Raw genomic sequence first — 17161 nt, 5'->3', positions numbered from 1 at the left:
CCAGCCACCCCATGTCATGAGACCTGCAACATACTGATAAAACCTTCCATCCTCAGAGAGAAGAAATAACAATTACTTTACTTCTTGAGAAATATATGTATGAAAGAAGTAAAACAAATCATAGAATCATACAGAAATTGACCCCTGCCCATTAATAGGGTCAGCAGAGAAACATGATCATATGATGAGGGTTTTCTTTAAGTTTAACACACTCATTAGTATACATACGGACAAAAAGCCTGTATTTAATGTTCTTGCTCAGGGCCACAGAAGATTAGTCCCAGACATCATAAGACATTCATGAAAGATAGGCCTTCACCCAACATTCAGGAAAGAGGTGCATTCAACAGAAGTATGAATAAAAACTATATGTGAATCATTTATTGCGTATAGGAATGATTATATAACTTGATTAGTGCTTATTATAGTAATAATGTAATCATAAAAAAGGATATACATATAGTTAAATTGAAGAGGCAAGGGATTCTGACCCCAACCCTTCAATAGTTACTCACTACTTGTTCCAAAAAGTAACTGAGTTAGTAACTGAATTACTCTATAATAAAAGTAACTCGTTACCAGGGAAAGTAACTATTTGCGTTACTGTTAAAAAAAAAGTTACTATATGTCAAAAAAAAGATTTTTTAGCAGTTTTCACAAGTCAGTTGAAATAAGTAGAACAGAAGTAGTGCTTATATCTCCACCTTGAAAATGCCCATTTTTCATCGGATTGTGTGTGTGGCGCTTGTGCTGGTATGTGTGTAAAAACACTGACTCTGATTGGCTACCATGAAACATGACTCTGCCTTAGCCAATCATAATCGCTTACCTCATTATTAACCCACCTCCTCACTAGCTGTGTGAGCCAGGGGTGCGTTCGGATTAAACAGTTTATTCAATCAATTCATAGTAACGCACATAGGAGTCAGATTTCATCATGAGTCATTTTGTACCCACCACTTTTTGGAACATTTGAGGTGTAACGGAGGCCAGCTAGTAGTTGCTGTGCGAGTAAACCTCACTCCTGTGATCTCAATAGGCGCTCTAGCGACAGATGCTAGAGGCTGCAGTCTTTAGCCTCCTTGTTAGAGCGCCTGACTCTCACGCCGGAGACCCGGGTTCGAGACCCGCTCAGAGCGGGGTGAGAAGGACCCGGGTGGAGGGGTTACATTGGTGCCGTGACCCGGATGGGAGTGAGGTTTAGGGGGGTGAGTGTAACGGAGGCCAGCTAGTAGTTGCTGCTAAAATCTGTTGTTTTTTAAATCAAGCTGAGTGCTCGTGTCCTCTGCTGTCAGTGTCATGGATACAGTCAGTCTTCACTCCGACGCGCGCTTCAATCGCCGTTGCGGAGACTCATTCATTCCGGTGAAATCACAAAATAAAATGCACACAAACGTGTCCCTGCTTCAGCTTGATATAGACTGTAACCACTGATGAACATATGAAGAGTTTGGTTCCAAAACGCAATAAATCCATTTAGATTAATTTGAGTAAAAATGTGTTTTCTTTACCAAGAAAGTGGAAAGATGTAAACCACTATTTTCTGTTTCAAACTTTCACATAGCATTTGTAGGTCATAATAACAAAAAAAATTTAAAATCCAGGTTTTGATTTTCAAAGATTTATTATAAAAACGGATTACGGTATTTTTTTTTTTTTAAATCAAAATGCAATTAATCCATTGAATCAATATAAAAGTTTTTTCTTTTCATATTGAAACTGTTGAAAATACACAACAACGTAAGTTTATTAGTATAATATTTTTATGAAGAACTGTAAAGAAGATTGAAAACATTTTTTCCTCCTCCCGAGTGCCTCATCTTCTTAATCTCCTCACGTAAATGATTCGATTTCGATGCCTTACGTTTCTCACCCACCGCAGAAACAACCACAGGTTCATCAATGCCGGCAAAATTATTCATTTTTTTGTTTGTTTGTTGATCGAAAAGTACAAAATAGATAAGAAAAACTGGAAAGCCGGGTGTGTCTAAGGCGCTGCCGTTACTGTTTACATTGCGTGGAATGGTGCGTTGTGATTGGTTGAGAGTGGAATGGTGCGTTGTGATTGGTTGAGAGCGGATATATCGCATTCTGCAGAGAAGGGAGACTGCCGTTTGTCGTGGTTTGGAAAGAAAGGGAGAAAACATGACAGAATAACACGGCGGATATCGCATTTTACTTCAAATTAAACATTGACTTTTCAATACCAACCAGATACAATACTGATTTTTGCAGTTACTATTTTTTTTTTTTTTAAATGGCGTTTATCGCGTTTTGGAACCAAACTCTTCATATTCAGTTTTGATGAGAAAAAAAAAAAAACTATATCAGTGCGGATTAGAACCGTAACCTCTGACACGCTTGCAAAAGATCTACCGCTAGTCCATTTAAGAACTCAAACAACAAATGCGAATCGATGGATTTATTTACGGGTTGAGCAGAGAGACTGCACAGTTTGACAAGTTTGTACCAGCACTTCTGACTAATGCACTTCCGAATGCGTCTCTGTCCCCAGGACATTTCAAACCAAACTGACGCCCATGGTAACGCACCGCATTTAACGTCCAGTAACGTTAACGGCGTTGTAACGACGGAAAAAGTAATTAGTTCGATTTTTTACTGAAAAAATAATGTCGTTACCTAACGCCGTTTAAAAGAACACTGTCCAAGATGTTCATGTCTTTCTTTCTTCAGTCGAAAAGAAATTAAGGTTTTTGAACAGTGAATAAATTTTTTTTCAAAAACTGGGTTTCAAAGATCTGTGGAATTTCCCCGCACATTAATTCCGACCAATCGAAGTACAATTATGGAAATACGTTTAAGACACATCTGGCCAGCCAGTGATGTGGATCTTTTCACGTGACTGCATTTTGGGAACCGAACTACAGATGTGAAAGCACTGTTCCTCAGTACCAAGTCTTGCTGGAGGTCTTTTGCAGTCACCGAACCTGCAGTTGATCTGAACCTGCCTTCTCAGAAATCTGGTTGCGAAACCACTGTTCCTTTAACACTGAACTTGCAAACCATGTTTCCAACAGTGTCTCTAGGAACATTTAGTGCCTTCGCTATCTGTTCCTGGTTTGTGAAGAGTGATTAAACTTAACTTTTTAAGATTCTCTTAACTTTTTGGACCATTCTTTTGACATATTTCTAACATGCAGTCAAATGTGACTCCACAAACCTAGTCAGTTCCGATATTTCATGTGTTCTAGCTCAAGCACACCTGATGCAACTAATGAAGCCCTTGATGAGTTGCATCAGGTGTTTTTAAGACAATTTAGCAGATGTTTGCTGTTGTGAGGGATTCTATCCAGGGGGTTGAATCACTTTGAGACTGTGGAAGTCATTAAAAGTTGCATTTTCACTGTAATTTGGGGAAACCACTTGAAACATTTGTTGTGTTGAGCCATTTAAAAAAAAAAAAAAAAAATTGTGAATAAATAAAAATTTAAAATTTGTTCAACTGCTGAAAGTCTGTAAATTTTACCAATAAACCCAATTTGCAATGGGGTTGAATAATTTAGTCAACAACTGTATAAATATATTCTGTATATATTTTTTTATTATTAATTTTTATTTTTATTATTATAGGGAAATTGTGCTTAATTGTCTTTAAAATAATGTCACAAAATCATACATAAATTATTTTATTTGAAGGAATATTCCAAAAGACTATTTCAAAATTCAATATTTGAGGTGAAATGTGACCTGACATGTTCAGTGAGATTCAACAACATACTTACATGTGTTTGTTTCAGTGGTTTGATCAATGTTTATATTTTTATACCTCATTAGATCAGTAATAATTAGTGTTAGTAAATCTGTATTGTCAGGGGCCTTGTCATTTAAATTATTTATAAATAATAATAATAAATATTTTTCCTGTTTTTTTTTTATCTGCTTCTGTTCATGTTCAGATCTTTCTCACTCCTCACCGTGTTATTGCGATCATGAAATGTTTCTGACACTTGTGTGTTGTAAATACATTCTGTTTTTGCTACAATGTTGTGTCTGAGTTTGTATTTAAAGCTTAAAGTTCTTTATAAACTCGAATCAAAACCTCTGTTGTTGATCATTTTGATTAATCTGATCGCTACTGATTTATTAATGTGAATTAGTTGTTCTGCATTTTTAGTGCTTTTGGCAGTGTGTGTGTGTGTGTGTGTGTGTGTGTGTGTGTTTGTGTGTGATGGGTAGGTTTAGGGGTCGGGTTAGTGTGTGTGTGTGTGTGTGTGTGTGTGTGTGTGATGGGTAGGTTTAGGGGTCGGGTTAGTGTGTCTGTGAGTGTGTGTAATGGGTAGGTTTAGGGGTCGGGTTAGTGTGTGTGTGTGTGTGTGTGTGTGTGTGTGTGTGTGTGTGTGTGTGTGTGTGTGTGTGTGTGTGTTTGTGTGTGATGGGTAGGTTTAGGGGTCGGGTTAGTGTGTGTGTGTGTGTGTGTGTGTGTGTGATGGGTAGGTAGGGGTCGGGTTAGTGTGTCTGTGAGTGTGTGTAGCAGACGGGTTTCGTGGTGACGACGCAAATTATATTCTTTGAAAACTGCCACACTTTCTTTACATAAAATACAAACTGCACTTTTTTACACTGAACAAAAAATAATTGTTGGTCCACTGTTCTTTGAAAACTCTGCACTCTCTATCAACTTTTCGTTTAACACTAGCCATTTCGCTGTCCTGAACACTGACAGTACTCTGTGCGTGCGTTGTTGTCTCTGCGCGATCTCGAGCATGTCGGGTGACGAAAATTCGGCAAATATAGTTCATTTTATAACTAAATATAAATTTTTAACTGAAAAAAATCAACAAAATACCAGATGCAGACATGTTATTATTTTCCAAAAAAAAACAGAAAAAAAAGAAAAAAAAAGGGCATGACGACTTTTGGGGATTGCCGATTCAAGTATTGGGGGGCAGAGGGGTTGGGGGGCCAGTCAAAGGGGGGTGGCGGGCCTGATTCGGCCCGCGGGCCTTAGTTTGGTGACCCATGGTGTAAGAGGACAGAATATACAGTTTGTACAGTATAAAAACCATTACGTCTATGGTATGTCCCCATTTAGATAGCTAAAGTAAACGTGTGTGTGTGTGTGTGTGTGATCTGTTTAAACTGAGCGGGACAGACTGAACTAAAGGTGTGTGTGTGTAACATGAAGCAGACCATGACAACATTCATAAACAGTGAGTCTGTCATCAGTCGCGGGTTCATCTCAGTGTCTGTGTCACTCACAGGCGCCATGGAAAAGGGGGCTAGCAAACAAAAACAAACACTAGCATTAATATGGATCATGCCTTTTCTTGAAGTGAAAATGAAAGGGAAAAACCGAAGACGATGTGTCGTGTGTGGAGCAAGTGATACTCATACGCTACATCGTTCGAAAGCCGATTGCGTCTCCAAATGCGTTCTTCATTTCCCGTGACATAAAGGATACAACAGATCATGGATCCTCCATAACACACCCTACCCCAGAATGCATTGCGTGCCAGTGACGACAGGATTTTTTTTTTTTGAGAAATTGAGAAATTACTTTTTTATTGGGTATTTATTTAATGACTGGGTATTGGGTTTCAACTTACACAGATATCTAATGATTTAGATGGGTCATTCTACAGAAACGTCCACTTTTGGTATGGCAAGATGTCTTAAAATGTATTTCTTTTTCTAACATTTAAACTTACACCATATTATTAGATTACCCTTTGACTTTATGAATATGCATAAATGACAGCTTAATGATTTTTTATATTTTTTGTGCATTTATTTAAAGATCGCATGTACCATTTTTTTGTCACTGGTGTTACCTTACTTCTTTGGCAATATTAAATGTTTTTATAAAATATTATTTCAAATTTTTTTCAGCACATGTAGTCAGAGTTACCAAACAATGATAATAATGCAACAAATAAGGGGATTATGTTTTATTTTATTTTAATCAGGTTTGTTAAAAGTGTGCTTGAATGAGGTTAGTTCATTTGTGCAACCTTGTATTTGCTATAACAATGAAAATATTTGAAAACCAGTTAAAATCGAGTAATGATGCAATCCTTTAAATCTTAACTTTTGAGTGTAGCAGAATTAAATGGATGTAAAATTATTATCATGTCACATATGGCATTGTATTTAATGTGACAGAAAAAAAAGACGGTAACACCAGTGACACAATGAATCACTAATGACATGCATAAGACCAAATATCATTATTCTTCAACTATAATTAAGTAGATGAGACTAAATTGTTACATTTGGCATATAATCTAAATGAATAGCTTTGAGTAAAGTTTATCTATAAATGGGAGTCACTGGTGTTACTGGTGTTACCCATAAGAAAGGTCACACCAGTGACAATTTTCATGAAAAATTCATTTTACAAAATGGCTGCTGCAAGGTATCAAACCACATGTTGTCAATCATGGTATACTATCTAAATTAAGTAGTTTAATCCATTTGTATTCTCATTTTTTGTACAATTACCTAACAATAAATTAGGTCATACCAGTGACTTCAACTAAAAGCTTCATATGAAATCATGAGATAAATGAGAATATTTCTGATAACTGAAAAGAGACAGAGGATTTATTATGGGCTTTTCTTCATAGAAATTTAGGAAATTGGAAGAAGGAAGTCAAGTGATGTCATCAGTGTGATTTTTATTTCAAAATAAGAGATTTTTGTTTAACGGTAACACCAGTGACACAACTCAAGGGGACCACTACTTTCATTATAAATGTTATAATATTTATTCTGCATTTCATTTTTTTATGTCATTTACATAATATATTAGATAGTTATGTAAACATTATTGTATTTTAAATGGTGTAAAAACCTGTTATTGGCCTCAAAATAAAGCATTTTCTCTCTGTACATGACTGTGGGGACGAGCACTTTTGTGGTGTTTGGAATTCTATATAATTAATAAAAAATAAAATATTGCCACTTGATGGCTCAAGAAGGTGTAATTGTTCAAATAACATATTGTTTTATTTTAAAATGTAAAGAAATTGTAATTCTAAAGTGTTTTTTTAAGTGTAATATTTCTGTAAAGGCTAGGGACAGAAAAATGGACATTTCCGTAGAATGACCCAGATGTTAAAAAACAAACATACTTTAAAGCGGTTCAAATGTTGACTTATATCATGCTAAGATGCTATTATATCTAGTTATGGACATGATGGTATAAGCATATTTAGACAGTTTTGTTTTCAGAAACTTTCTGAAATGTACAAATGCTTCTGCCACTCAGGTTCTGCGCTCCTGCTGGTGTTTGATGTTAAAGTTGTCGTAGGACAGCGGGACTTCGCCTCAAAACTTCTGACATTTGATTGCGTTAGTATTAATCGCCTGTTGGCGAACATGTCAAACTAGCGAGCAAAGACTTCATTTTTGGTCTAGGATCAGAAGAATCTGTAAAGATTCTTGCGTTAAACCACCAGTGATCTGATGAGGAAAAGCTGCAGTTCTGCGGCGCCATCTAGTGGCCGAGAAGATGCACTACACAACAACAACGCGCGCGTCACATTATGTTATAGTTTCATAATGTTCTATACTGAACACACACATACAAAAAAATCTTCACTTTGGCTGTATTTGGTTTAATAAATCAAATTGGGTTAAAGTTGATATTAAATTCCATTAATAAGTCTTCAGCAAATATAGCCTAATGCATCTTTTTGGATGCATATTAAATAGGCTAATGTTCTGTATGGCATTATAAAGATATTTTATATTTTATATTTCTATTACCTTCGTTGTTGCTTGTCATCTGCTGTTAAAATTAAAACGATTTTACGTTTTTTAAATTTGATTATTATTCTGTTTTTTTGCACAACAGCACGATGTGCTCTAGTTGTGTCGTGGCGCCATCACGTGGTCAACATGTGAACTGAAGTGGGATCTTATAAGAAATGCTTAACACTTTTCCCAACTATTAAATTACATAAGGTATGGACAGTGCCAAACAAATGTGTCCGTTTAAAATTATTCATCATTACCCTTGTAATAATTTAAAATATTCCCGCCCCGCCCACCTCTTCGCCCCGCCCATCGCCCCGCCCCTCCGTCCAGCGTGAAACTCCAGAATAAACTGCAGACCTTCACACAAACAAACGCAGCCTTACACCTGTCCGAGGAGAGACACAAATGTGTACAGCTCAGGAGAATATGATACTACAAATGTGCACATGTGCCGAGAGAGAGAGAGAGAGAGAGAGAGAGAGAGAGAGAGAGAGAGAGAGAGAGAGAGAGAGAGAGACTGAGAGACACTTCAGTCCTTTCCTTCGCTTCTGACCGCCACTGAAACACAGAACTCACTGTGCAGGTGAATATTTATCTTCTTATATCATATTATAAATGACAAATGTTTATTATAGTATCCATATAACTGCTCTGGAATAATATTGTATATGTAGCCTATAAAGGCCTTTCAGTCAAGTCAAGTCACCTTCATTTATACAGCGCTTTTAGCAATATAGACTGTTTCAAAGCAGCTTTACAGTGATAATAGGAGATTACAGTAACAGAGATTGTTTGGCTTTACAGCAGCTCTAGGATAAAGTTATTGTCCAGCTAAAGTTAGTTTTTGATTGATTAATTTCCGTTGCAAAGATCATTAGTTATTAACTAACACGACACCGCTTTAACTGAACAATCATGTAACAATGAGCAATACATCTCTTTTTTAACGTTTAACAACTGTCAGCTCGGGTCCATTAAATAAAATGAACAACTAACAATATCATTGTTATTCATATTATTAATAATATTAACAATAAAATCAACTTTTGATTTAAATAATGCAGAAATTAACATAACATAACAATTTACCAGCTAAAGTCTTTCATTGTTAGTTCATGTTTACCTTCAAGGTAATAATAATGTTCCATTAAGTTATGAAAACGTTATTTATGAATGTTGTCTGAATATTACCACACAAAAAAAAATCGTTTAAAACGCCTAAACCAACGTTCCATTTTCAAACATTATGGGAACGTTACTTTTGAATGTTCTCTGAACGTTCTGAAGCAAGTAGTTACATTTAAAAAAATGTCAGATGAACGTCCAACTGAAACGTTCCTAAAGAACGATATATAAATAATATTTTGAGATCATTATTAAAGACCAGATAATTTGAACAAACATTCTATTAATGTTACCGGAAGAACGTTTGTTCACAACTTTGACATGAGGACGTTCTGTGAAAATTCTGTAACCGTAACATTTAATTGCGTGTTTCTGTTTCTACACACCCACTTTAATAATGTAATTAGTGCACATATAATACTGCATAATCATAATCAACAGCAATGTTCCAACGCTTTTATAGAAGATCTGAACATGTTCTTGCTTGTGTTGTGTGTTGTTGTGTGTCTGTGGTTTGAGAGTGTGTGTTTGTTTTGACATGAACATGACAGAAGTGTTTGGTAGCTTTAGTTTCTGTTTTTGTGTTGTGTTGTGTGTGTTGTGTTCAGTTCAGTGTCTGTACGCTCTTGTACATGTGTGTTAGCGGTAATGAGAAGAGAGAGTTGGTCTTGTGGCTTGAACAAGTGTGTGTGTATTTATAGTAGCTGGACAGTGACAGCTGCTACACACACACACACACACACACACATGAATTCATGAGCGCTGATGTGTGTTTTGTGTCTCAGTGCAGATGTCTGATAAAATATCAGATCCTCAGGATGAAGAAGAGATGGAGTTTTTCACACAGCAGCTCCTGTTACTGCAGGAGAAAGCCAGTGAGACACACACACACACACACACACACACACACACACACACACACACACACACACACACACACACACACACACACACACACGCACACACACACACTAACCTGACCCCTAAACCTACCCACCTACCCATCACACACACACACACACACACACACACACACACACACACACACACACACACACACACACACACACACGCACACACACACACTAACCTGACCCCTAAACCTACCCACCTACCCATCACACACACAGTCACGCATGCACACACACTCTCACACACACATACGCACGCACGCACACGCACACACACACACACACACTCTCACACACACACTAACCTGACCCCTAAACCTACCAACCTACCCATCACATACACACACATACGCAGAGGCACGCACGCACACACACACACTCACGCACGCACACGCACACACACACACACACTCTCACACACTCTCACACACACTAACCTGACCCCTAAACCTACCCACCTACCCATCACACACACACACACGCACGCACACGCACACACACTCTCACACACACACACTAACCTGACCCCTAAACCTATGTTTGTGTGTGTGTGTGTGTGTGTGTGTGTGTGTGTGTGTGTGTGTAGTGCTGCAGAAGTCAGTGAGGGAAGAGAAGAAACTGCTTGTTGAAAATGCCAAACTGAAGAAAGACATCAGTGATCTGAAGAATAACCTGCAGGAAACACAGAAGAGGAAAGCAGGTACTTAACACACACACAAATACATGTGTGTGTGTGTGTATAGGTTTATATTACATTGACCAAAAGGAGAGTAAAACCTGAGGTCACCGAGCCTGGTTTAAACCAGAGCATTCTCAGTTGTAACTGAGTTATGGTCTGGCAAAGCGTCATAGACGCATGACGTATGCAGAGCGGCGGAGACACATCTCCGAGTGTTGTTCTTTGCTCGGTTTTTAACTAAAAGGAAACGTTCAAATTGCTTAAAACAGATGTGATAGCTGATTGGAACGAGTGATGTTCGACGGCGGCATCCATCTTTGTAATGTAGGCTACAAAATCATGTTCAAAATCCCAGCGCTGTCGTCATCGTGTAAAGCCCGCCCCAACGCTTCTGATTGGTGCCTCGATTTCGGCGGATTGGAAATGGGCTTGAATGAGCTCTTTGCCAGACTAACTTTCAGAGCAAATCTAAATTTGCCGGAAGTTGCCTGGGTTTACCCAGGCTAGAGGTCACCTATATTGAGGAGTGTGTGTGTGTGTGTGTGTGTGATGGGTAGGTTCAGGGGTCGGGTTAGTGTGTGTGTGTGTGTGTGATGGGTAGGTTCAGGGGTCGGGTTAGTGTGTGTGTGTGTGTGTGTGTGTGTGTGTGATGGGTAGGTTAAGGGGTACGGTTAGTGTGTGTGTGTGTGTGTGTGATGGGTAGGTTAAGGGGTTTGGTTAGTGTGTGTGTGTGTGTGTGGAGAGAATATACAGTTTGTATAGTATAAAAAACATTACTACCCCACAAAGATAGCGAACCAGACTGTGTGTGTGTGTGTGTTTCAGTGAAGCTGCATCAGGAGCGAGTTCTGACGGCATCAATCGCATCTAAGTCGGCCCTGCTGGGGGAACCGGCCCCGTCGCCGCGCCTCACCGGGGCCCGATCGGACCCGAGCTCGTCTCGCCCTGAGGGCCGGCGCAGGAGAGAGCGCAGAGGTGATCAGCAGCAGCACTGAGTCCAACACTGAGTCTCTAGCATCTCTAGCATCTCTAACATCTCTAGCATCTCTAGCATCTCTAGCATCTCTAACATCTCTAGCATCTCTAGCACCTCTAACATCTCTAACATCGAGTCTCTAGCATCTCTAGCATCTCTAGCACCTCTAGCATCTCTAGCATCTCTAGCACCTCTAGCATCTCCAGCATCTCTAGCACCTCTAGCATCTCTAGCATCTCTAACATCTCTAGCACCTCTAGCATCTCTAGCATCTCTAGCATCTCTAGCATCTCTAGCATCTCTAGCATCTCTAGCACCTCTAACATCTCTAACATCGAGTCTCTAGCATCTCTAGCATCTCTAGCACCTCTAGCATCTCTAGCATCTCTAGCACCTCTAGCATCTCCAGCATCTCTAGCACCTCTAGCACCTCTAGCATCTCTAGCACCTCTAGCATCTCTAACATCTCTAGCATCTCTAGCATCTCTAGCATCTCTAGCATCTCTAGCATCTCTAGCACCTCTAGCATCTCTAACATCTCTAACATCTCTAGCATCTCTAGCATCTCTAGCATCTCTAGCATCTCTAACATCTCTAGCATCTCTAGCATCTCTAGCATCTCTAGCATCTCTAACATCTCTAACATCTCTAGCATCTCTAGCATCTCTAGCATCTCTAGCATCTCTAGCATCTCTAGCATCTCTAGCATCTCTAGCACCTCTAGCATCTCTAGCACCTCTAGCACCTCTATCATCTCTAGCACCTCTAGCATCTCTAGCATCTCTAGCACCTCTAGCATCTCTAGCATCTCTAGCACCTCTAGCATCTCTAGCATCTCTAGCATCTCCAGCATCTCTAGCACCTCTAGCATCTCTAGCATCTCTAGCATCTCTAGCACCTCTAGCACCTCTAGCATCTCTAGCATCTCTAGCATCTCCAGCATCTCTAGCACCTCTAGCATCTCTAGCATCTCTAGCATCTCCAGCATCTCTAGCACCTCTAGCATCTCTAGGGCGTCTCAAGACCTCACGCTGAACGCTTAGACGAATCATGTTTTAGGCGCTTGCAACGGCGAGGTCGTGAGTTCGATTCCCAGTGAATGCATGAGTTGATCAGATGCAAACCTTGAATGCATCGCAAGACTATGGACACAATCCAGTGACACTATTTTACAATTCTGACTTTTTCTAGAGATTTCGAGTTTATAACTCACAATTATGGCTTTTTGCTGGAAATAGACCGTTTATATCTCACAATTTTGTTACTTGCAATTGCAGGTTTATTTCTCACAATTTTTTTTCTTTTTTCTTGCAATTGTGAATATATTTTACAATTATGACTTTCTTACTTGCACTTGCAAGTTTCTCGCAATTCCCAGTTTATAACTCACAATTTTAGCTTTTTCTTGGAATTGCGAGTATATTTTACAATTCTGGGTTTTGTTTCTCACAATTGCGACAAAATTTTACAATTCAAACTTTTTTCTTGCACTTGCGAGTTTATCTCACAATAGTTTGCGCAATTTTGAGTTTATATCATAAAAAAAAATTCTTGCATTTGCGAGATCACACTATACAATTCAGAATTTTGTGTCAATTGCGAGTTTAAATTTACGCAATTGCAAGTTTATATCACAATTTTTTGCTTTTTTCACAATTATTTTTTCTCACATTTGTGAGTTTATATCTTGCAATTCTGACTTTTTTCGCAGAATCGCGAGATTTAAACGCATAATTGCAAGTTATAAGTGAGATATAAAGTTGTAATTGCGAGGAAAAAAAGTCAGAATTGTGAGATATTTTTTATTACATGGCATAAACAACCTTCCATAGCATTTCGCTTTGGACAAATCCATCTGCCAAATGTGAAGTTATGGATAAAGTTATAAAGTTATTATCCGGATCAATATCCGAGTAAACTGCGGCAGCATCTGTTCATGCTGTTTTGTTGTTGTTGACTTGCATATGTTCATTCTGTTGTGTGTGTGTGAGATTGGCTTCTAGTGAGAGATGTGTGTGGTGTGTGTGTCTCAGGTGTGGACGCGGCGCTCCTGAAGACCTCTGAGTCGGGTCTGATGCGCGAGCAGAAACCCGACGTGTCCCGTCTGGACCTGCGGGTCGCTCGGATTCTGGACGTTCGGAAACATCCGGATTCGGCGTCACTGTACGTCCAGGAGGTGGAGTTAGGAGAACCCGCCCCCAGAACCGTGGTCAGCGGACTGGCCAATCACGTGCCTCCAGAACAGGTGAACAACATCACAGTCTTACCGGTACACCCCGTCGAGGTCTAACATGAAAAAAAAAAGTATGATTAATATCAGTGTTGAAAACTGTTCATATTTCTGTGGAAACTGTCATACATTTTATTTTTCATGATTCTTTGATGAATAGAAACTTCAAAAGAACAGCATTTATTTGTAATGTTATAAATCTAATTTTGACCAATTTAATGCATCCTTGCTGAATAAAATTATTAATTTCTTTAAAATAAAAAAATAATAATAATATGGACCCAGTGTGTGTGTGTGTGTGTGCAGCTGGTGGGCTGCCTGGTGGTGTTGTTGTGTAACGTACGGCCAGTGAAGGTTCGAGGTGTTCAGTCGCAGGCCCGCCTCCTCTGCGCTGTCAATCAAGAGAGCATGGAGCCGTTGACTCCGCCCACTTCTGCTCAGCCTGGCGACAGAATCACGTTCCAGAATTACCCCGGTAAGAGCGGATCGCCATAACCCCCGCATTAACAGCCCGTGGTGGGGAAAGGTATTTTTAAAAGTAATGCATTACAATATTGCGTTACTTAGTTACTTTTTATGATAAGTTGCGTTACTTTTTCTCACCTGGGCTGGGCTTGCTTGTTTGTTTTTTTTAAACAACAACAAAAAAGTAATATTTTTGGCAAATGTTAAGGCCCTTACACACCTAAAGTGAAGTGAATAAGCCTCACGCTGAAGGAAATGCAGATTCACTCCTGTACAGGAGAGGGCGCCGCTCAAACACACCTCTCCGCAGCTGCAGATTAAAGAGCAATATACAGGAGAAGAGTTCAACACTCTTATTTCTAAATCTAATCTAAAGTCATTTTTGCGTATTAGTATGGTTTAATTAGATCATTGAAAGATGCACCGCTCTACAGTAATTTGAAAGTGATTGCAGTACCAGTTTTGTCCACAATCTTACATACAGCTCCTTTAATTATAAAAGTTTTGCGTAAAATTCTGAGATTGCATTTTACTGTTTTTATTCATTTTGAGGAATACTGAATGTTTTCGTGCAAGTGAGATGAGCAAACATGTTCACAGGGTTCTCAAGTCTTACGCATTGGCCGTGAGACACACGCAATTCAATCAGTTCACACGCTCACACGCCACACCGTGTATTTCTCACGCTGAAAAGGCAATGCCAACCAAGTTGTCCTGCAAGCTTTATATAACGTTGTATACGAGGCGCAGGCACACAAAGTGAAGTTTCCTGCCGCCAGCGCGTCCGTATCTCGGCCAGATTGCGTTCGTTACTAGGCAACATAGATTCGCGAACACACGGAAGTTGACGGAACATTCTCGGCCACCGTACGTTCGTTACTAGCAGAGGCTCTGGTTACTAGGTAACCAACAATATCGCGCGAACACACGTCGTGATGGGGAAGGTAAGTTGGAAGAAAGCTCGTCTAACATTTTTAGGCTAGAAAATTTAATATATAGCCAATCGTATACACATTATTATTGATGCAGTCAAAAACTCTACAACTACTTTGCAACCAAGCCAGAAGCTTTTGCTAAGGGAAATGTTAGTGGGTATGGGAAGTAATGAAGTTTATTGAAGAATTGAATTTTATTTTAAATTATATATTATACTGTATTAATAGTCTTTCTAGTTACATTAAGGCTACATGTATTAAGGCAGAGTGCTCTGGGTAATATCTTATATCCTGTCAAAACATACATTATAATCATTGCCATTGCATTTGTATTTTTCAAAGATGTCAGGGAAAAATGCAAAAAGATTTGTTTTTCCAAACTGTTGGGAGCAATTTGTTATATTTTAGTAATTTTGAAATATAACATTAAAGAGTATATTTGATGTGATGAATTGCTCTGTCATTTATCAGATTTACCAATTGTTATCATTTTTATTTGTGCTGGTTAATTATGAACAATGGGTAAAATTGGGGGGCAGGGGGGGGGGGGGGGGTCCCCACTGGGGCTCCTCCCCTTGGGCTCCTCCCCTAACCGCATGTGATCTCACTCCAAGCTTTTGATAAAACTTGAGAACCCTGTGTTCACATTTAGACTAGAACTACAATAACCAGCATGTTTACACACACACACACACACACACTACACACTCACACTACACACACACACTACACACTCACACTACACCCACACAGTACACACAGAACACACACACAGTACACACAGAACACACACACACACACACACACACACACACACACACACTACACACTCACACTACACACTCACACTACACACTCACACTACACCCACACAGTACACACAGAACACACACACAGAACACACACACACACACATACACACACACTACACACTCACACTACACACTCACACTACACACTCACACTACACCCACACAGTACACACAGAACACACACACACACACAGTACACACACACACACAGTACACACACAACACACACACACACACAGTACACACACACACACACACACAGTACACACACACACTACACACTCACACTACACACACTACACACTCACACTACACCTACACAGTACACACAGAACACACACACAGTACACACAGAACACACACACACACACATAGCACACACACACACACACAGTACACACACACACACACACACACACACACACATAGTACACACACACACACACACACACACACACACACACACACACACCTCCTCACTTTATTTCTCTCAACATGAGGACATGAGAGCTGTCAGTCAATAAATGTGAAACAGTAACTAGTTAAACAACTTAATTGAAAAAGTAACTTCGATATCTTGTTATAAATTGATAAAGTAATGCGTTACTTTACTAGTTACTTGAATAAGTAATCTGATCACGTAACTCAGGTTGCTTGTAATGCGTTTCCCCAACACTGTAAACAGCCATGAGAGTCGGTGACGGCCTGTGTTTGTGATGTGCAGGTGAACCAGAGAAAGAGCTGAACCCCAAGCAGCGGATCTGGGAGCGCTTGCTGCCCGACCTGTGCACAGATGCGAAGGGCGTGGCCTCCTATAGGGGCGGGGCCTTTGAAGTGCGAGGGAAGGGCCTCTGCCGGGCCCCGAACATCAGCAACGGCGGGATCAAATAACAATAACAGCTCATCAACACAGTCATCCTGTCAATCATGATCAAAATCCCACCAATAAATCAGTAAAAAACTCCAAAAGCCTCGGTGTTCTGCATTAACATGTTTAACACTCAGCTCACATTTATAAAAGATGCTGAAACTATATTTATTGTATTTATGATATAATAAATAAAACTGCAAAAAATGCTTTTCTTACTCAGTATTTTTGTCTTGTTTCCAGTCCAAATATCAAACATTTCTTAAATCAAGATGCATTTACTAGATGAGTAAAATAACATAAGATATTAAGCCCTGTTTTCTGGGGGAATTAATCAAAATTAAGTGAGTTGATGCTTAAAAAAAGCTAAATTATCCACCAATAATTCAACCTTAATTCAAACAGAAAGAAGATTATTTTTTGGCAGATAATTTTGCT

General features: G+C 39.3%; 1 protein-coding gene across 2 annotated transcripts; it reads left to right on the top strand.

The window, feature by feature from the left end:
- Nucleotides 1-8275: 8275 nt before the first annotated feature.
- aimp1b (aminoacyl tRNA synthetase complex interacting multifunctional protein 1b) lies at nucleotides 8276-16765 on the top strand. Of its 2 annotated transcripts, none has more exons than XM_056236592.1 (7): nucleotides 8276-8305; nucleotides 9638-9722; nucleotides 10345-10458; nucleotides 11263-11412; nucleotides 13447-13658; nucleotides 13950-14118; nucleotides 16580-16765. In XM_056236592.1, the coding sequence occupies exons 2-7, from the start codon at nucleotides 9638-9640 to the stop codon at nucleotides 16744-16746; spliced, it is 897 nt and encodes a 298-aa protein (XP_056092567.1). In that variant the 5' UTR covers nucleotides 8276-8305; the 3' UTR covers nucleotides 16747-16765. The 2 variants fall into 2 exon arrangements, with proteins under 2 accessions (XP_056092567.1, XP_056092566.1); XM_056236591.1 differs by having other exon boundaries at nucleotides 8282-8305; nucleotides 9633-9722.
- Nucleotides 16766-17161: the final 396 nt, after the last annotated feature.

This window comes from Rhinichthys klamathensis, unplaced genomic scaffold, assembly GCF_029890125.1.
Source record: "Rhinichthys klamathensis goyatoka isolate OS25496 unplaced genomic scaffold, OSU_Roscu_1.1 h1tg000454l_1, whole genome shotgun sequence".
NCBI classification, from domain to species: Eukaryota; Metazoa; Chordata; class Actinopteri; order Cypriniformes; family Leuciscidae; genus Rhinichthys; species Rhinichthys klamathensis.
The sequence above is the reverse complement of the archived record's forward strand: the minus strand, read 5'-3'. Positions and strand labels throughout refer to the sequence as shown.